At 42.1% G+C, this 22,113-nt stretch overlaps 1 protein-coding gene across 2 annotated transcripts in view; it reads left to right on the top strand.

Annotated features, from left to right (window-relative positions):
• Positions 1 to 22,113, top strand: part of PLCB1 (phospholipase C beta 1) — a 741,546-nt gene that overhangs the window by 631,386 nt on the left and 88,047 nt on the right. For both annotated transcript variants that reach the window (XM_055265375.2, XM_055265377.2), the window contains exons 26-27: positions 226 to 445; positions 9,815 to 9,995. In XM_055265375.2, the coding sequence (XP_055121350.1) occupies positions 226 to 445; positions 9,815 to 9,995 (401 nt within the window). The remainder of the gene's footprint in view (positions 1 to 225; positions 446 to 9,814; positions 9,996 to 22,113) is intronic.

Here is a 22,113-nt window from a genome sequence, read left to right as displayed (position 1 = left end):
GTATTCAAATGAAGCAATTGGGCCTCTGCGAAGTTTAGTAACATAGTCTCAAAGTTAGCAAGTGATAGAGCCAAACTGGAACCCAGACAGAGCTGACATCAAGCTTTGCTCTTAAACTCTAGCTGGGCAAGATCAACCATTTCTTCCTAAGAAGGTGGCCGCTCTTCTTTCCATCTGGACATTCAGCCCTCCCATTCCCTTAGCTTTCATATTAATTTGTTGCAGAAGTGGAAGCACAGACCATCGAAGAACTAAAGCAACAGAAATCGTTTGTGAAACTTCAAAAGAAACACTACAAAGAAATGAAAGACCTGGTTAAGAGACACCACAAGAAAACCACTGACCTTATCAAAGAACACACTACCAAGTATAATGAAATTCAGAATGACTACTTGAGAAGGAGAGCAGCTTTGGAAAAGTCCGCCAAAAAGGACAGTAAGAAAAAGTAAGTTCAATGAATATTTTTAGTTTGTTTCATAGCATGAAGAGTTGTTCACATGGATTTTTAATGTTTTATATCATATTTTTGGACCTGTACCATGGCAAGAAAACCACCTAATCTCCTCCGTTCTCCACAGCTTTTGAGGTACCTTAGCCCAGATTTGCTTGTGGATTGAATTTTTTTATTTGACCAAATTCTGAGAATAACTATGCAGGAAGTCCTCCTGTGAGTCTAGCCTGCAATCCCAATTCCAATTAACTAACTTCCTATTATTACAGCTGCCAGTCTCATGGGTATGAGACTTTGCCTGGGGTACCTAGAACCTAGTTGGAGAGGCAGCTGGTTTTTTTTTTTTTTTTTTTGAGACAGAGTCTTGCCCTGTCACCCAGACTGGAGTGCAGTGACATCATCTCGGCTCACTGCAACTTCTGCCTCCAGAGTTTAAGTGATTCTTGTGCCTCAGCCTCCAAAGAAGCTGGGATTATGCCACTACACCTGGCTAATTTTTGTATTTTTAGTAGAGATGGGGTTTTACCAGGTTGCCCAGCTAGTCTTAAACTCCTGGCATCAAGTGATCTGCCTGCCTCGGCCTCCCAAAGTGCTGGGATTACAGGCATGAGCCACCACGCCCGGCCACAACTGGTCTTATAGAAAAGAGAAGCTTACTATCCTCTCTGAAATCCATAATGCCCTACACAGGTGACTCTAATGTTTGGGCCTGGGTTCCCACAGCCCCATATACCCAAACGTTGATGATGAGAAGCATCTCTCACACATTCACTTAATTTTTATTGAGTGCCTACTGTGCCCTGGGGACACAGCAATAAACATGACCTACCCAATCATCTTAAATAGCTAACATGGTAATGTGGGCAACATAAACAATAAACAACAAACACACAGCATCATCTCAGGCTGTGATGGGGACTATCAAGGAAAGAAATAAACAGGACCATGGGATAGAGAATGACTAGAGATAGGAGATCCCTTCTGACATGTTGATCTGCAATAAGGTGGCACAGAAAGAATAAAGCCTGGTCAGCTCTGCAAAGAACTAGGGAGACTTATTCCAGGCTGAGGAAACCGCAAGTGCAAAGGCCCTCAGGCGGGAAAAAAATGCGCTTGTTCCAGGAACAGTAAAGCTGGCAAAGTGGGTGAAACATTGTAAACCATGAGAGGAGTGAAACAGGATGAGATCAGAGAAACAGGAGGGAATCCCACTGCTAGGTTCTCTAGAGCTGGAGCAAGCAACAGTTCAAAATGTGTTGAACGTGCAATAAGATTCTACTGAAGAAAGAAATTGATATGGCGAAATTTGAGAGTCTCAGAGCAGTGACTCTAGCTGCTGTGTGGAAGAGGGACCCTCAAGCTGTGCATCTCAAATGAACATGAGTCACCGGGGATCTTGTTAGGTGCAGGTTCTGACTCCACGTCTGAATTGGGGCCTGAGCAGCACCAGGTGATGCTGATTCTGCAGTTCCATGGACAACATTCTGAATAGTGAGGATCAAGGGCTCAGAGTGAAAGCGGGAGACCAGTTAGGAAACTTTTTCATGAGGTCCAGCTGAGTAATGATGGTGGTTTGGTCTAGGATGACGCTGGTAGACATGGAGAGAAGGGGATGAATTCTTGATTTGTTTTAAAAAGAGCGTAAAATACGGGGTCAGAGGCCTGGAAGAGAGAAGCCTGTTTGTACGTCTCTGCAATTCCCAGGTATCCTTTAGAGAATGAAACTCGTGGTGTTACCCACACCAAATGTGTTCATGACACCCCATTATCTAGACTAGATCGGCGCGTCTCAAATTTCAGTGTGCATATGAATCACTTGCAGCATTTGCTAAACATAGACCCTCAGGCCCTGACCCTAGAGTTTCTGCTTCAGGGGCCTCCTTCAGTAGGGACTGAGCTTCTGAGCTTCTAACGAGCTCCTAAGGTTTGCTGATGCTGCTGGTCCACAGACTTTCCACTGATGGGCCCTGGTCTATAATCATTCAGGAGCATCCTAGAAATTGAAGGGTGGCTGAAAGGCCTTCTTTGGTCTAATCCCTGCCTCTCTTCCCAGCTGCCATCTCCCAGCACTTCACATGAAAACCTGTACCTTCTGCCGAGTTCTCACCGTGATGAGATAGGGCAGTTAGGATTCTCTGGGCTCAGGGCCCTTCTTCAATTGCAAGACTCTTGTGTGAACAATGCAGGCGCTGCTCTAAACTCCCAACAAAGACCTGCTTCCAAATGTGAGGATGCCGTGTGGATTTCGGAGTGTCATCTGCTCTCAGAACCCCACATGTGGACTGCTCATCATAGCTTATCACAGGACCTTGTGGACACAGGGTCTGGCGGACCACAGGGGGCTTCCTCTCTTGCACCCTATCAAGGGCCGTTCCCAGTTCTGGAATAGCATTTCATTGAGTGTCAACAAAGTGCTGGGCATATGTGTCATATCAGTTTCCTAGGGTTGCTGTAAAAAGTACAGCAAACTGGATGGCTTAAAACAATAAAAATGTATTTTCACACAGTTTTGGAGGCTAGGAATTCAAAATCAAGGTGTCACCTGGGCGCAACGGCTCACGCCTATAATCCCAGCACTTTGGGAGGCTAAGGTGGGAGGATCACTTGAGGCCAGGAGTTTGAGACCAGCCTGGGCAACATGGTGAAAACTCATTCTCTACTAAAAAATACAAAAATTAGCCAGGTCTGGTGGCGCACACCTGTAATCCCAGCTACTTGAGAGGCTGAGGTAGGAGGATTGCTTGAACCAGGAGATGGAGGTTGCAGTGAGCCAAGATGGTGCCACTGCACTCCAGCCTGGGCAACAGAGAAGGACTCTGTCTCAAGACAAAACAAAAGAAAACAAAAAAACAAAATCAAGGTGTTGGTGGACTATGCGCTCTCTGAAAAGTCTAGGGGAGGAATCTTTTTTTTGTTTCTTCTAACTTCTGGTTGCTGGCAATCTTTGGCATTCCTTGGCCGACAGACACATCACTCCAGTCTCTACCTCCATTATCACATGAGTTCTCCCTCGTAGGTGTGTCTCGGTCCAAATTTCCCTCTTCTAATGACAGACACCAGGCATTACATTCAGGTCCACCCTAATCCACTATGACCTCATTCTATTTCATTTGCAACAACCTCTTTCCAAATTAGATCACAGGCTGAGGTTCTGGGCAACACCTGAAGTTTACAGGGATGTTATTTAACCCAGTACATGTGCTAATCACTTCTATGTACTATTCCATATATTTCCCACAGCAGCACTGTGAAGTAGGTATAGGCATCACCCACACCGGATAAGAGAAGACCTAAAACTCATTGAGGCGAAGTAACCTGGCCAGGGGCACATGCAACACACAAGGCTATAGTGACAGTGAGGTCATGGCATGAGATACTACTTGTGTCGGATGACATAGCAGATCTGAAATCTGCATCTCTGTAGACCTGTGACTGCTTCTGGTCCCTATACTTACAATCTTCTATCTCTACGCAACAAAACAAACAGATATGTGAAATAACTATACCCAAATAAATTCCCTCATTAACTGCCCCAAATATTATGAGATTTCTCTTCTAAATTTAGATTGCTGAAATGTCTCTGAATATCTCTTGCAGGTATATAGTATGAACTTCTTGACAATAAATAATGTTCTGCAACATGAAGTTCTGTAATCAACAGCATTAATTTTTACATAAAAATATTTTCTTCAAAGTTGAATAATTAGGGAAATGAAAATAAATGCAGTGAATTTAAATTTTGTTGTTATCTTTTGAGGTCACAGACAGTTCTTGTCTTCCTCAGGGCTTATTTAGCTGTCAAGAATTTTTTTTTTTTTTTTTTTTTTTGAGACGGAGTCTCGCTCTGTCACCCAGGCTGGAGTGCAGTGGCGCGATCTCGGCTCACTGCAAGCTCCGCCCCCCGGGTTCACGCCATTCTCCTGCCTCAGCCTCTCCCGAGTAGCTGGGACTACAGGCGCCCGCCACCACGCCCGGCTATTTTTTCTTTTTGTATTTTTACTAGAGACGGGGTTTCACCGGGTTAGCCAGGATGGTCTCGATCTCCTGACCTCGTGATCCGCCCGCCTCGGCCTCCCAAAGTGCTGGGATTACAGGTGTGAGCCACCGCGCCTGGCCAAGAATATTTTTAATTTCAGTTATTTAGTGAGCACTAACAGCATTGTGTAAGACATTGTTCTTAAGTATCTTTAAACATCAACTCGTAACATTTTTAAAATAAAAATTTTAAAATAACATTTTATTTTTAAAATAAAATGTTATTTGTGGTTTTAAAAAAAGTGTATTGTTTAGAAGATTTATAACTTTCAAAAGCAAAAGTATCCCTTAGTTCTATTTCAATATATATATAGCATTTTAATGAATTGTAGCATCAAGAGAAGTGAAAAAAAGCCTTTTAAGTTTAAATTATTGTTCCACTTAATTTTCTATACTATAGTATATAAATTACTCTTATCAGATAGCCTATTTTTCATATGTTGGCTAACCAATGGACAATGTATTGCCAAAGATAATCCAACAATCTTCACAGCTCTAGGAAATCTTATGTAGAATTGGTTGTACATTTACTCAAAACTTTTTTGGAATCCTTGTCATCAGCTTTCTCTGTAAAGATTATCTCAAAAGCTTGACTGATAATAATTGCCACTGAGAAGTAAAATTTCATTCTTTAACTGAAAACTTTATAAATTACCCTGAAACTATGTAAGTATATAAGTGACCTGTCAATGAGCAAAGTATAAGACAAACTATTACATCATTCCTTTACTGAATAGTCTTCTTTTGATGCCAAGTCATAGAGATAAGATGCATTTTTTAGATTTATATTGTGACATGTGATTTAACACATGCTTAAATTGAAAGCACTATCAAAACCTAATACTTGGGCTTTAAAAAGTAATAAAATCATCATTTCTTTTTTTTTTTTTTTTTTTTTTGAGATGGAGTCTCGCTCTGTCACCCAGGCTAGAGTGCAGTGGTGCGATCTCGGCTCACTGCAAGCTCCGCCTCCTGGGTTCACGCCATTCTCCTGCCTCAGCCTCCTGAGTAGCTGGGACTACAGGTGCCCGCCACCACGCCTGGCTAATTTTTTGTATTTTTAGTAGAGACGGGGTTTCACTGTGTTAGCCAGGATGGTCTCGATCTCCTGACCTCGTGATCCGCCCACCTCAGCCTCCCAAAGTGCTGGGATTACAGGCTTGAGCCACCGCGCCCAGCCAAAATCATCATTTCTTAAGGCTGGAGCGTCCTTAGAGGCCATCTAGGTGACATTTGTCACTTTTTCAAGGAGGAAGCTGAAAGTTAAAGGTATTACCATTTACCTGTAGTTACACAGCCAGTTCAAGCAAAGCTTGGCCTATAACTTCTCCTGAATTTCTACTTTAGTCATATGTACTAGGAACCCCGAAAATCTGAGACAGTTAATTTAGCAAGTTTATTTAGTAAGTTCATTTTTCCAAGGTTCAGGACGTGCGCCTGTGACAGCCTCAGGAGGTCCAGATGACATGTGCCCAAGGTGGTCAGAGCAGTTTGGTTTTATACGTTCTAGGGAGACAAGAGACGTCACTCAACCTATGCAAGATGAACACTGGTTCTATCTGGAAAGGGGGGACAACTCGAAGCAAAGGCAGGAAGATGGGAAGGGGGTTTCCAGGTCATAGGTAGATAAGAGACAAATGGTTGCATTCTTTTTTTTTAATTTTATTATTATTATACTTTAAGTTTTAGGGTACATTTGCACAATGTGCAGGTTTGTTACTGAGTTTCTGATTAGCCTCTTCGAAGGAGACAATCAGATATGCATTTATCTCAGTGAGCAGAGGCATGACTTTGAATAGAATGGGAGGCAGGTTGGCCCTAAGCCATTCCTAGCTTGACTTTTCCCTTTAGCTTAGTGATTTGGGGCCCCAAGATTTATTTTCCTTTCACTGTACGTATTTGTTTATTCGGTTTTGTATTTACTTATAAGTCATATCCTGCAAACTTCCAGTAGAATATTGAAGGTAACATCATAGAAGATTTGTATGTGAAAATCCCATGAAAATAGAAAGAGAAACAACACACATGCCTAGACTTTGGACAAATTATCTAGACCTGCTGCCCAATACAGGAGCCACTAGCTACCTACCAGTGGCTCTTGAGTCCTTGAAATATTGCTCGTGAGATGTGTTATAACTATAAAATACACACCAGATATCTAAGACTTCACTTTTTTAAAAAAGAATGTAAAATAAAAACAAAATTCAACTTCGTTTGTATAGAAGATGCAGAGACGTTGTTCACTTGTTTTTTCTTGTATTGTCCTTCAAAACAAAACAAAACCCAAAAATCCCTTAGTACATAGTGTCTAAAGATATGTCATGAGGAGCTTTTCTTCAAGTAGCAAAGCCAGTGGGTCTGATTATGTCTGCCTGTCTTCCATCTCTCTTGATATGCAATAAAAAAGGAAACAATGGAAAGAAAGACAGAGTATTGGGAACAGGGTACAAAGAGCAGGTATGCTCTTTTCATTTATATGGAATCCCTTCCCAAAAGACTACCTAAGATATTCAACACATCAGACTCTGCCTCCATATTTTTCACCTGTGGTCTGATGGGCCGGGTAAAGTTTCTTAGAATCAGCTGTCCGTAATTCTGGTTGCCTTTTCTTTGAATTGGGCCAGCATCAGTGGCATCACATGGAGAAGGGTGTTGGTTGAAGCTGGTGAAGGATCACTCCTTCCTTCCTTCCTTCCGACAGGGTCTTGCTCTTTTGCTCAGGCTGGAGTGCAATGGCATGATCACACTCACTGCAGTCTCGACCTTCTGGGCTCAGTCAATCCTCCTGCCACAGACTCCCGGGTAGCTGGAACTACAGTCGCATGCCACTAGGCCCGGCTAATTTTTTTTGTTTTTTTTTTAGAGATGGGGTCTCACTACCCAGGCTAACTTTGATCTGCTGGGTTCAAGGGATCTGCCCACCTTGGCCCCTAAAAGTGCTGGGATTACAGGCACGAGCCACTACCATGCCCGGCCTGTTCCTAATACTCTGTCTGTCTTTCCCTGTTTCCTACAGATGATAATATAGAGTACAAAATTGGAATGAATCACACCAATTTCTTTAATGTTCATCATCTCAAGTGAGCTTTCTACATAATGTGAAGAACAGGTTATTCAAAAATAGTTTTGGTCCAGACATGGTGTGCACTCATGCTGTGTTGCTCTTAAGGGCACAGGTGTTGCCCTTCTGCCCCTGTAATCTTTGACCTTGGGCAAGTTGCACTACTGCACCTCATGCTGTGTCCTTGGCCAATTATCTCACAGAGCCATGGTTTCCTCAAATGTAAGCTGGAGATGGGTATACCGACTTACTGGGATATGAGTGTGCCTAGCACATAGGGGGATGGTCAGCAATGAGAGCTGCCTCTGCTGGAGTGGTTGGAACTGATTGAAGAAATGCCTTTATGCCCTGGCTACAATGACTTCTTGCTATATAAGATCATTGAGGCCGGGTGCGGTGGCTCACGCCCGTAATCCCAGCACTTTGGGAGGCTGAGGTGGGCAGATCACGTGAGGTCGGGAGTTCGAGACCAGCCTGACCAACATGGAGAAATCCTGTCTCTACTAAAAATACAAAAATTAGCTGGGCATGGTGGTGCATGCCTGTAATCCCAGCTACGGCGGCCGAGGCAGGAGAATCGCTTGAACCTGGAAGGCGGAAGTTGCGGTGAGCTGAGATTGTGCCATTACACGCTAGCCTAGGCTACAAGAGCAAAACTCCATCTCAAAAAAAAAAAAAAAAGAAAAAAGATAATTCAATGTTAACTGCGTCATGCCAAGAGGTAAGTTTCCCTCAACACTGCAGTGAGGAGCCTTATAGAATGTCCGTCCTCATTTGGCATTGCACATAAAAATGCAAAAAGAAACTTGAGAAAATTCTGCATCCCTTATTTGACAAAATCTGATCCTAACACCAGCTTCAACCAACTCCCTTCTCCATGTGATGCCACTGATGCTGGCCCAATTCAAAGAAAAGGCAACCAGAATTACGGACAGCTGATTCTAAGAAACTTTACCCGGCCCATCAGACCACAGGTGAAAAATATGGAGGCAGAGTCTGATGTGTTGAATATCTTAGGTAGTCTTTCGGGAAGGGATTCCATATAAATGAAAAGAGCATACCTGCTCTTTGTACCCTGTTCCCAATACTCTGTCTTTCTTTCCATTGTTTCCTACAGGTGATAATACAGAGTACAAAATTGGAAGGAATCACACCATTAAGTTAATGATAATTGCTTTAATTTATTTTGACATTCATCCTAACCTTCTAAGTATCTCTAATTCTCTAAGAACAATGCAGAGAAAGTCATGCTGCTCAGAGGAAGCATTCGAAATATTTTAGAATGAACTAACGCATCTCTTTCCCCTTGCAAGCTTTGTGTGGAAAGTGCCATTTGGGTAAAGATATCAGTGAAGTTGGTGAAGCCTCCAAAGAGCTTTACTTTCATTGTGTGTCTTTGCTGTTAAAAATCTTGTTAAGATACCGGGCACAGTGGCCCACGTCTGTAATCCCAGCACTCCGGGAGGCTGAGACGGGCCGATCACTTGAGGTCAAAAGTTTGAGACCATGCTAGCCAACATGGTGAAACCTCATCTCTACTAAAAATACAAAAATTAGCCAGGCATGGTGGCACATGCCTGTAGTTCCAGCTACTCAGGAGGCTGAGGCAGGAGAATCACTCAAACGTGGGAGGTGGAGGTTGCAGTGAGCCGAGATCATGCCACTGCACTCCAGCTTGGGCAACAGAGCAAGACTCTGTCTCAACAACAACAACAAAATTGTTAAGAAACAGAACTCAGATGTCAGCCAGGAGGGTTATCTGCACGCGGCATCTACATGTGCTTTCCATTTATAACCATCACCTCTGATGCTAAATAGGGCACATCTTTAGCTTCCTCTAACAAAGTCGACTCACTGCAGCGTCCACTGAAGTCTTCATATGTGAAAGGTAACTGGGAATGCCATTACATTTGTCACATTTTAAAATAACAAAAAAGATTAAAACCTGCAAATTTTTTATTAGACACTGTTTTTCCCAAAGGGAGATTATGATTCTCACCACTGCCATGCCTAGGGCCCCCAGCCTCTCTGCTTTTCTTTCTGCCCCTTCCTCTTTCTGGAGCACCATGAATTCCATTCAGTCTCTGGGACTGGAGACACTCTGTTGCTAAGCTTGTCCTTGGGGTCTCACCCTCTACCCCAAGTGGCTTATGAAAATATGTATTTCCGAACAGAGAACTTTCTCTAGGAGGAACTCTGGTGAATAACCTTCCCTCCACCTTGTTACGGCCTGTCTGTTTTGTGAGTCAAGCTCTGTGTCTTTGCAGATCGGAACCCAGCAGCCCTGATCATGGTTCATCAACGATTGAGCAAGACCTCGCTGCCCTGGATGCTGAAATGACCCAAAAGTTAATAGACTTGAAGGACAAACAACAGCAGCAGCTGCTTAATCTTCGGCAAGAACAGTATTATAGTGAAAAATACCAGAAGCGAGAACACATTAAACTGGTGAGCCTGAGAAACACGATTTCTGTTTGTGCAACTGGAACTCTCTTATAGGAAACTTTGGATACTTTTGGATAACTAAAAGGAGACAAGGGCAGGTGTCACTGGCACCAACTTGAGAGATTGTTTAGGTGACACAGTGTCCATCACACTATTATTTTTATAAGCCCCACTATCTTCTTAGCATCTTTACCAAGCTTCTCTGTCTTCTGCCAATAAGGCTATATTTTATCATTTTTTTTTCCACTAACTTAAGTTTATAATTGCTTTTGGGAATCTTTGAAATCTCATAAGCAAATAGAAAACACTTATCTTTGTTTAAGAAATTAAGAACATGTTGCAAACAAATTTTCCCTTTTTTTTTTTTTGGTAGCACTGGGCTTTGTAAGAATTTTTTTAAAATTATACAGTCCACTCTTCTATATTTAGAAAAGTCAGTACCTAAATGGCCAACACAGAATGTTGGCTACCTAATTCGTAAGGCTCCCTGTGAAAGGGAATGCCATCCTCACCATTAATAATCCGTTTTATTTTCCAAAATGTTTTCTCATGAATTGAGACATTCTCCCCATTTTTGTTGATTCCTTTATACATAGTAGGGACACAATAAATATTTGTGACAGATAGATTAAATAAATTTAGCAATAAAATATCCTTGAAAACAAGCTTATGCCAAAACCAAAGAAGTAAGTAAGATTGGTAGAAATTAAGGTAGTGTATCCAGAAGAAATGGGTTTTAAGAGATATTTGTATAAACTGTCCATTTCTTTGCTGAGGGTCTGTGCATATGAGAGAATTCTGAGCTGCTTCAGCTTGTAAGGTCGGAAGCCTATGGATGATTTAGCCATCACTGTATAATAGGTGATTCAGTGTAATTCTGCTGTTCTAGTACAACAGTCCCCAGTGACTGTATGCAATGAGTAGATCAAAATCACGTGAATTGCTCATTGAAAATCAAATTCTAACTAGGCCAGTTATTCTCAACCTGAGCATGCATCAGAATCACCTGGAGAACTTGTTAGAAGCGATTTTTAGGGCCTACCTTAAGTTTTCAATAGATCTCTCGTAGGGCTGGTGTTTTCATATTTCTGATCCCAGGACCAGACTTCAAGAACTACTGCCCAATACCTAAATGTGAGGCTCAGCATTTGCTTTTTAACAAGCCCCACATGATTTCGAGGGGTTGCCTTATTTGTGAACTACTGAAATAAGATCAAAGCAGTGAAAGAATGGCTGGGCAGGGGTTGGATCAGACATAGGGAGGGATTGCCTTGACAGACCTGAGAAAGTCAAAGTAAATTTTAACGGGCAATAATGGCTTTGAGACCCGGCTACAACCACTGCCATCTGACTTTCTCCAGCGACTCATCCCCAGTACTCCAGAACATAACAAAAATTAAAATAGTGGCCGTATACCAAACACTCACCATGGGGCTATATTCTGTGCTGAGTCATTTACAGGAAACAGCTTATTTAATTCTCACAATAACCATTAGAGTTTGGTACTATTGTCAGCCCCATTTTGCAGATAAAAAATGTATATAGCAAAATTTAGTGACTTTTCCAAGGTTCCACAACTAGAAGGTGGTGCAGTTGGGATTTGAACCTTGGTCCTCGGGTTCTAGTGCCCCTAGTTTATAACCATTGTGTAGATGCCTCTGCTAATTCAGGTTTCAAGCCAATGTCATCATAATGAAGGGAGTTGCACTGGTGTCCTGCTCACACAGAGAACACACAGCAAACTTCCTCTTTATGATATCGGGAATGCCATGCCTGTCTCTCTTTAAACAGCTTTATTTCCCATATCATACAATTCACTCATTTTAAAGTGTGCAGTTCAATGGTTTTTGTATATTCATCGATACGTACAACCACCACCAGAATCAATTTTAGAGCATTTTCATCACCTTAAAAAGAAATCCTAATAAATTAGGCATTCAGCCATTCATTCATTCCTTGAAACAAATGCTTATTAGACACCTGCTTGTTAAATATTTTTAAACAGTAGTAAATAAAAATAACAATCCTAGGCTTTATGGAGCTTATATTGTAGAAGGATGAGTCAGACCATAAACAAAATAAGTTGGTAAAATATGTAGTATGTTAGGTAGTAATAAGGGCTTAGGAGAAAAACAGTAACAGAAATGGGGGAATAAGGAGGGGCAGTTTGGGGAAGGATGATGAGTATGCTTGGCAACTTTAAATAGAGTAGGCACAGAAAGGTTTATGCAGAAGGCAACATCTGAGTTAAGAGGTGAAGAACTGACAATAGCCAACACAGGGAGGAGGATTCCTCCAGGCAGAAGGATTGGCATGCAGAGACTCTGAACTGGAAATGGGCCTGAGCGTTGGGGGAACAGCAGGGTGGCTCTGCCTGAAGAGAATTATAGGGCATCAGGTCAGAGAGATGGGACTTTTGAGGTGGGAGACAGATCTTTTGGGGTCTTTAGGCCTCTGTGTCTTCACTAGGAGTGAGGTGGGAGCTGTTGGAAGCTTTCGAGCAGAGGATTGATGTGATCTGAAGAAACTTCCACAAGGATCACTCTGGGGCTGTGCTTCCTAGTACATTATGGGAAGTGGTCTCCTAGGAAACAGCCGTCCCAAAGTTCAGGCCAACAGCAGCCCAAGGGATTAAGGAGTCCTGGGGTCTCCAGCAGATGACTCAGGTTTACTAACAGGTTGAATGTTGCTTAGAAGTCTGGACATCCCAGCTGAGTGCGGTGGCTCACACCTGTAATCTCAGCACTTTGGGATGCCAAGGCAGGTGGATCACCTGAGTTCAGGAGTTCAAGACCAGCCTGGGAAACATAGTGAAACCCTGTCTCTACTAAAAATACAAAAATTAGCCAGGCATGGTGGTGGGTGCCTGTAATCCCAGCTACTCTGGAGGCTGAGGTACAAGAATCACTTGAACCCAGGAGGTGGAGGTTGCAGTGAGCCAAGATCACGCCATTACACTTCAGCCTGGGTGACAGAGCAAGACTCCATCTCAAAAAAAAAAAAAAAAGAAGTCTGGACACCCCAGTATTAGTCCATTTTCATGCTTCTAATAAAGACATACCTAAGACTGGGCAATTTGAAGGAGGTTTAATTGGACTTAAACTTCACTGTGACTGGGGAAGCCTCACAGTCATGGTAGAAGACAAGTCACATCTTACATGGATGGCAGCAGGCAAAGAAAGAGTGCTTGTGCAGGGAAATTTCTCATTTTAAAACCGTCAGATCTCCTGAGATTCACTATCATGAGAACAGCATGGGAAAGACTTGCCCCCATGATTCAGTTACCTCCCACCAGGTCCCACCCACAACATGTGGGAATTCAAGATGAGATTTGGGTAGGACACAGCCAAACCATATCACCGACTATAATCATCTGGAGTTTCCCCAGGGCCCAACCCTTGGGCAAGACCATTCCCCAAGGAAAGACACATGTCAATTCAGAAGAGAGGTGGCAGAGTGAGAGGGAAGCCTAATACTCACGGGAGATTCCTGAAAGAGGAATTCAGAGTACAGATGAAAACAGAAGCCAAAACATCCCAAGAAGGCCTCTTGGGGAGATTTGAGCTGCAGAAATAGGGTGCCAAAGTCACAAGAAAGTCATGCAAAACCTAAACATCCCAGGAGCAATGACTGAGCACGAGGCACCATATGGAATCCCACTGATGAGGGTGTGGAAAGCAGCTCAGGAGCTTTTCTCCTGGAGGAGAAGGTTGGTTGGGAATTGGGGAAAACCAGCTGAGCTTGTAGGTGGGAAAATTGCACTTGAGGAGCTAGGGAGGTGGTAGAAATCCTACTAGAGGTGGCAACTCTACCGTATGCCCTTCCACTTACTTCTCCCTAAGAAGGAATGTGAGTACACGTTGTAAAAGTTTTGAAGACTGTTTAGAGGGACATAAATACATGCCCAAGCCAAATGTAAGCCACTCACTCAAAGTGCTCACCCCTGCACCACTGTGATTGTGGATTTGGGTTTCAGATAAAGCCCCAGTGCCTGTTACACACACCCTATCCTGGCCTTGTTAGGAAGGCTAAAGCCTGAATATCTTGGAATTAGAACCACACAATGTTTATTTTATGGCCATTTGGGAGCATTTACAATTTTTACTACCTGCCTTTAGCTGCAACGTGTGTGCCAAAGCTTCCTACTGCCTCCATTTGTAATAATCAGAGATTGTTTTGTCAGGAAATCTTTTGACTGAAAGGCACCCAGAAGTGCTAGTTCTATCTTTGCTGGTGGTTCTAAATAATGAACAGGCCTCCCAGGCTAAATTAGACAAACCGAAGTGTAATTAAAAAAGAAGTAAGCCCCAGGTTAAAAGGAGTATTTGGGTGATGAGGAAAATTAAGCCGACAGTATTTCATCTCCCAAAATTGCTTTGGGGATTAAATACCAACGTGCTTTGGTGAAAGATTATGCATTTCAAATGCCACATCCACAGTTCAAGAATTAAGAAAGAAAGCATGGCATCCGTAAACTCCCTGTCAAATGTTTATTGAAAACTTAATATTTGCACAACATTCTGATAGACACTGGAGATGAAAATAAATAAAACACAATCACCACACACACGCAGGGGGTGTGTATAATAAACAGTACTAAGAAATGAAATAATAAAAGCAGGAAAAAATGGATATGAAAGCACAGATGTAACTATTTGCCTAACTCTATCAATTGATAAGCACCTAGAGGATATTTTTCATGTAATTGTTCATATCATCATAGGAGATGTAAAATGCACACCAAGCTCTGTAGACTCTACTTCTGTGCAAAGAAAAAAAAGGGATCTGTGTCCCTAGAGCTCTACATCTAAATAACTCTACAGTCTGTCTACTCAAAGTGTGAAGTGTGGGCCCTGAATCACCTAGGAGTGTGTTAGACATGCAGAGTCTCAGGCCCCACTTCAGACCTGTTAAGTCAAAATTTGCATTTTAATAGGATTCCCAGATGACTTGTTATATGGTCAAGTTGAAGAAACAGTTTTAGAGTGTGTATCATTGCTCCAAATGCACTTTAGAGTAAGCCTACAATTTCTGTTATTTGAAATGGGAAATACAGTGAGATCTTTACAGCTTGGTCATCAAGTTGAGTGTATTATCTGTTGGTGACGAAGTCATAGTTCCTGTGGACATCACCCCTGTGGTTCCCTCCCTACATCCACAGTAAAAGGTACTGGTTGCTTTAGTCGGAAGTGAGTGAAAATAAAGATGGAAGTTCCTCCACCCCATTCAAGTGCTTGTGCTCCATGATATCTCTCAATGAACAGCTTGGGGGTCTGTAAACCCCAGGTAAGGACACTTGCTCCAGAGAAGAACTACAGGGTGGGGAATCTGTTCTAATTCAGTTATCTGTTTTTCATCAACTGCCACTGGTTAAACTTGTGTTTCGTCTATACCATTAGGGTAAGGTTTTAATTTTGAAAGTGACTTTGGTGAGGGGTGGAAATTCTTAGGGATTTACCTGAGGGTCCCCAATCACTCTGGGTATTCAGCTCTAGCATCGCATTCTACTAAACACCCACAACCCAGTGAGCAGGGATTTTGTGGTAATGTTAAGGAGTTTTTGCTTCTCAGCCACAGATGTGTTTGACCCACCATTTTGTCTTCTTTCTTCTTCCTCCTTTTTAGCGGCTTCACAAAGAGATTTCCTCATTTCTTTCGCAGTCACCATATGCGTTATCCTCTGCAGAGCCTTGCTTTGCCTTCACTTTGCTTTGCTTCCTGTCTTTTCTCCCCTTTCCCGTATCTCCCACATGTTCTAATCATATCCATTCACCTCTTTCTTTACGTCAACCTTAATGGCTCACGTTCTTCTTACAATCCTCGTGTCTGTCTCACCAGCAATCATTCCAGGACCCCAACCAACCTTAGTACCATCAAACTGAGTTCAGCCCCAGAAAGTTAAAAAGTTGTGTTTCAGACTGCAAGCTCTGGGCAGATACTGATCAGCTATGAATAGACAGGCCCATCAGGATGTGAATGGTGTTGAGTTGGGGGTCTAGGGTCATATGTCCTCATTTCAGGCCACTGCTCCTCCACCGAGTCACTGCATGACCACCTGAAAGTCAATTTTCTCACCTGTTCAATGGAGATAAAAATATCTCTTACCTCATGAAACTGTAAGGAGGAACAACAAGATAATGCACCTAAAATATTGTTTTTAATGAAAGCCTTTTTCTGTACAATACCTGAATTGACTAGGAAATCTATACACACTTCAAATATAAATATGTATTACAGTTTTTTATATCCTGCTACAGCTTGAGGGAACTCATTGTCTCTCTTTGAATGATTTCTACAAGCACCATGTGCTCTCCCAGCTATCTGGGAGACACACTTGAATGTTCTCCTTTCTGTGGTTGCCTACATGAAGAATATGTGCCAGGAGTAATTGCAGTGTCAGGAAGTATCCCCACTGTCAGTTGTGGTAGTGCTATCTGTCTTCCTCTGATATTCGGACTTTACATAGGGTCATTTTTTTTTTTTTTGAAAAATAATTTAGCTTTCCCAAAAAATGTTGCATTTTCTACTAAACAAGAAATGACAAATAAGCAAAATATTTTAGTAGTGAAATGTGAAATAAAATAACTGTCAACATTTTTGTCAACTTTCCTGATTATTACCCTAATGGGATTCATACACACACACACACACACACACACACATACAAAGATCCAAGTCCATATAGTTTTCAATTTGCTTCTTTTACTTAGTATATGTCATGGTGATTTTTCATGTCATGCTTTTTAATGCTTTTTCATGGCTTCATATTACTTTATTGTATGAATGTAGCTTAATTTATTTATCTAGTTCTCTACTTGAGGTGGTGTATTAGTCCATTTTCACACTGCTGATAAAGACATACCCAAGACTGGGCAATTTCTACCCAAACTATGAGTTTTAATTGAACTCATAGTTTCACATGGCTGGGGAGGCCTCACAATCATGGCGGAAAGCAAGGAGGAGCAAGTCACATCTGACGTGGATGGCAGCAGACAAAGAGAGCTTGTGCAGGGAAGCTCCCCATTATAATACTATCAGATCTTGTGAGATTTATTCACTATCACAAGAACAGCACAGGAAAGACCCACCCCCATAATTCAATCAACTCCCACCAGGTCCCTCCCACAACACATGGGAATTATGGGAGCTACAAGATGAGATTTGGGTGGGGTCACAGAGCCAAACCATATCAGGTGGCAACTCCACATTGAATAGAAGCCTTGGTCAGACTTTCACTTTCATTTTTTCTTTGCTCAGCAAGGAAAAAAAATTTCAAAGATTATTATAACATTGAGACTCAAATAAGCAGCTATTTTAATATAAGTTCTATTTAGCTATGGAAATTTTAAAAATAATAGTTTTATAGGTGTGAAAGAATATCTCATAGAATGATCAAGATGCTTGCCCTTTTTGTCCAAGACTTTCTCCTTCCGAAAAGAGAAGGGAGTTAGTAGAGATTGTAACTCTGGGTGGACAGGGCCCTCTCTGTCTTCTCACAGAGAAAGGTTGGACCATCAATACTAGCATAGTACTGGCACATAGTAGGTAAATATTCTTTGAATGAATGGTCAAGTCACACTCCCATATAAACATCTAACTTGTTTTTGCTTTTGTTTTTGTTTTTTTAGAGACCAAGTCTAGCTTTGTTGCCCAGGCTGGAGGGCAGTGGTACAAAGACTGCACTGCAGCTCCATCTCCTGGGCTCTAGTGGTCCTCCTACCTCAGCCTCCCAAGTAGCTGGGACTACAGGCATGCACCACCATGCCCAGCTAATTTTCTCTATTTTTTAAGAGACAGGTCTCACTGTGTTGCCCAGGTCGGTCTCAAACTCCTGGCTTCGAGGGATCCTCCTGCCACTACCTTGTTTTCAAATTGTCAGTGATGTGCTTGCTGTGTAGATCATTACTTAGTTCGGATGTTTTGTAAATTAATTTCTTGTAGAAGAAAAACAATGTATGGTGAAAATCCAGAGTAAATGCTTTGACTAACAGGAAAGAAAGAGGCATCTTCTTTAGACATTAGTGGAAGGAAAAGGAGGACGTGTTGAGCCTAAGGTACGAATATTCTAGACTCGGCTTTTCGCCTGTGTTCCAAGATTATCCTTCTTAGAAGAGACTCCAAACATACAAATTTCTGTCCACATATTTTTTATCCCTTTTGAGTTAGAGTCGAGAAATTATTCTCCTCCGTGGAAACCATTTGCTTTGCCCTCAAATGACTAAACCAAGTGAAATTTAGCAGAGTTGAGAACAAGTGTGAAGTTTTATTCCCCAGGGCCTTTCTTTTAACTCCTTAAAAGGTTTGGAACATTGAGCTGGGAGAGTTATCATGAATGGCAAACAAACCAGCAAAGTAATTGAGATGTGTCTGTTCCTTTGGGACAGAAAAAAAAATACCAAAAATGAAAATTAAATGTTGTTTACTACCATTCAGTTTACCACATACCCTCTTAATTTATTTCCTAGGAAGTCCAAGTGAATTTTTGCTTCTTCTCTACCTTTAATAGTCAGTTTACTTTCAGAGTTTTGTGACTAATAAATGATTGAATGACTCTTTGAACAGAGCCAGCCTGCTGATAAATACACCAAAAGTTGCTATACCTTGCCTTTAGGTTAGTCAAAAAGCACTTCAACAATTATATGAAAAATCGCTCTTCTGGGTACTATTTTCACATCTTATGCAGTAAGAACTTTGAGCCCAAAACACAGAAGTTTATCTTGTTTAGAGATTAAGCAGAGTTGTTTTATTTCTGTTTTTGTTTGTTTTTATTTTGTCCTTATTCTTTTGATTGCAAGCCACAGAATTCCATGCTGGACTAACTTAGGCCAGAAGGGTATATACTAGAAAAGTACAAAAGGTATATCACATAAGAAAGGGGGCGTCCAAACTCTGCCCCTGCTTTTCTCTGCATATTGGTGTTATTCTTTTCCAAAGTGGCAGACAGACTTCCCCTTGTTAGAAAATACAGGCACTGATCCCTTCTGAGTTTTATTTCTCCATTGACATGTAGGAAAAATCTTGGGGAAAACCTTGTTTGGGTCCTATGATGACCAAGCCTGCAACCAGAAGTCAGAGTATGACTGACCTAACTTGGATTAATGCCTCTCCTGGACCAATTACCTTGACCAAGAGATGGGGGGTAAAAAATACAGCAGCTCCCAAGGGAAGCATGTGGGAGAGGCCATTCTCAGAAAGCAGAGGAAGTTCTTCCTGGAGAAGTAGTTAGTATTGGGTAGAGAAAACTACAGTGTACCCCAAATCCTCTTTTTGTAGCATAAAAAAGAGATTAAATTATTGATGCCTGTATAAAATCCCATTGCCAATTTAATGTGAGTTGGACAGCAGTGGCATACTATTTAATATTAACAAAATCATAATATTAATTATTCTGTCTCCTGGAGCTTCGGTAGACAAAATTTAAATAAAAATGGTAAATGCCGTATGGGCAGAATTTCAGTAATAGTGAGGGTCTTCTAAAAAATAGCTGAGGTTGGGCTCGGTGGCTCACAACTGTAATCCCAGCACTCTGGGAGACTGAGAAGGGCAGATCACATGAGGTCAGGAGTTTGAGACCAGCCTGGGCAACATGGTGAAACCCTGTCTCTACTAAAATTACAAAAATTAGCTGGGTATGGTGGCACACGCCTGGAATCCCAGCTATTCGGGAGGCTAAGGCACGACAATCCCTTGAACCCAGGAAGTGGAGGTTGCAGTGAGCTGAGATTGCACCACTGCACTGAAGCCTGGGCAACAGAGTGATGCTGTGTCTCAAAAAAAAAATGCTGAGATGAGCAGAGGTGGGGCTGTGTAGTAAGGCAGTATGAGGGAGATGAAGGTGAACTGAGCACAGTAGGACATTTACATATTTTACATATTAAACAGAGATATCCTTTTAAAACATATACTCCTTGGGATTCTAGGGAAGCACCATTTTCATTTAATTGCATGCAAAAGCCTCAGTTTAAAAAATTCACCTGGATTTCACATTAAGATGCTTTTTCCTAAAGGAACAAAATTTAGCTTGTTAAACACCAAACCTATATAATTTTAAAAGTATTTCCATTAAGGCAGCCTGTGGCTTGAATGTGAGCTTTCATAGCTATCACTGAGGTTGGGTCCAGTGTAGTTTTGAAACTTAAAGATTTCATCCACAATCATTTTTTTCAGTGCCTATTTTGTATAGCGCCTGGGATTCTAAACATTTATTAAGAATGGAAGGTTGAAATGGTGACATCCCTTTGTGGGAGCGATAAGAGGGTATTTACATACAAAAGGTATGTCTGTAAATGATACCCTATAGGAAAAGCCAATTAGGGGGCCAACCCCCAGAGTTATCTGGGCAGTCAAAGGGGAGAATCACCTAAGGCTGGCTTAGAAAGGGAAGGGGCAGAGAGAAATTGAAATGGTTTCTTCCAGATTGTCTCCATCTTCCACAACCACCTAGACAATGCTTTTCAAACTCTAATGTGCACTCAAATCTCCTGGGAATTTTGTTGACCATGTAGATTCTGACTTAGCTGATCTGGAGTAGGGCCTGTGAACTTACATTTCTAATGTGCTCCCTGGTGATGCTCTTGCCACGGGTACCTGGACCACACTTTGAGTAGCAAGATCTAGAAAGCCAGGTCATCAGCTCAGAGTTTCTAGAACAGTGCCTGCTATTTAGTAAGTGTTTAATAAATATTCATTGCATCGTGGCTGAATCGAATAGTTTAGATAAGTGTGTGTTCTGGGACCACAGGAGGTGGGAACTAGTTCTACAAGGGGTAAAGGGCAAATGCAGGGGGTGTGATGGGAGCCAAGAGGGAGGCAAGAGGACACAGCAGACAGGGAACTTCTGGGGAGCCTGGAGGGAGTGCGGCACTGACAGTGGTGTGGAGCCTGACACCAAACCGATGTAAAAGTCAGAACTGAGTGGGAGAAGGTCTGTGAGTTCTCAAGCTTAGTCTCATCGTTGACTAGATGCCGATGCTGCTAAGGATGAGGGCAGTAGGTGGAAGGAAGACAGTACATGTGAGCAGTGAGCAGATGCTGGCATAATCAAGAAAATATTCTGAAGTCAGGGGAATGATAGAGATGAGAACATGGAAACAGAAATATAATTGTTACTGAATTCAAAAGAGTTGCTGGGAGACTTAGCAGTGGCTTGTAGAATGAGGGAGGGTCCACCAAGACAACCTCCCACTTCAAGTCTGGCACAAAGCATCCAAATCACCTCGGGAGATTTTGAGAATATTGATTCCCAGGCCCTACCCCTAGACATTTGGAGTCCATAGGTCCCGGAATCTGTATTTGTAAGAAGTTCCCCCACGTGATTCTGATGTTGCAGCCAAGGAAGGTGATCCCTGGATAACTCTCTGTAACTCCTTCAAGTGATTGGAAGAGGAGAAAAGCCCTCTAGGGAAGGGAAGGTGCTAGTGAGAGGACACTTTCAGCTAAATAGAGGCATTGCAGGAGACCCCAAGGAAATGGCCAGAGTCTTTGCACATTGGAATTTTACATCTGGACAGCTTGATAAATGGCATGACTACAAAGTAATGCCTCATGATTTCTTTAACTGTGATAATCATGATTAGGCAATCCCTTTTGAATGATCAAATAGGTTTTCTGCTGGCCCAAGTCCTAGTTAATATTTGTTCAGATTTAATCCACTTCACAGATGAATGCATCAAATTTCATGATAATTTTAAATGAATGTGGATTCCATATTGTAATTCTCTTGCAAGCCATGCAACCTGATTTGTCTGGGTTTGTACCCGTCTCGGCCACTTACCAGCTCTGGGGCCCTGAGCCCAGAACTTGAGCCAGGTGTGTCAGCGTGTTCTTATGTAAAACAAAAATAATAACACCAACTGCATAGGGCAGTTCTCAGAATTAAATAAATACATGTGAATCTTTTGTTTTTTTGAGATGGAGTTTTGCTCTTATTGCCTAGAGTGTGCCCAGAGTTGCTGGAGTGCAGTGGTGCAATCTCGGCTCACTGCAGCCTCTACCTCCTGGGTTCAAATGATTCTCCTGCCTCAGCCTCCCAAGTAGCTGGGATTACAGGCGCCTGCCACCAGGCCCGGCTAATTTTTTTTTTGTATTTTTAGTAGAGACAGGGTTTTACCATGTTGGCCAG

The sequence above is a fragment of the Symphalangus syndactylus genome, chromosome 24, assembly GCF_028878055.3.
Source record: "Symphalangus syndactylus isolate Jambi chromosome 24, NHGRI_mSymSyn1-v2.1_pri, whole genome shotgun sequence".
NCBI classification, from domain to species: domain Eukaryota; kingdom Metazoa; phylum Chordata; class Mammalia; order Primates; family Hylobatidae; genus Symphalangus; species Symphalangus syndactylus.
This window is presented reverse-complemented; position numbering and strand designations above follow the sequence as displayed.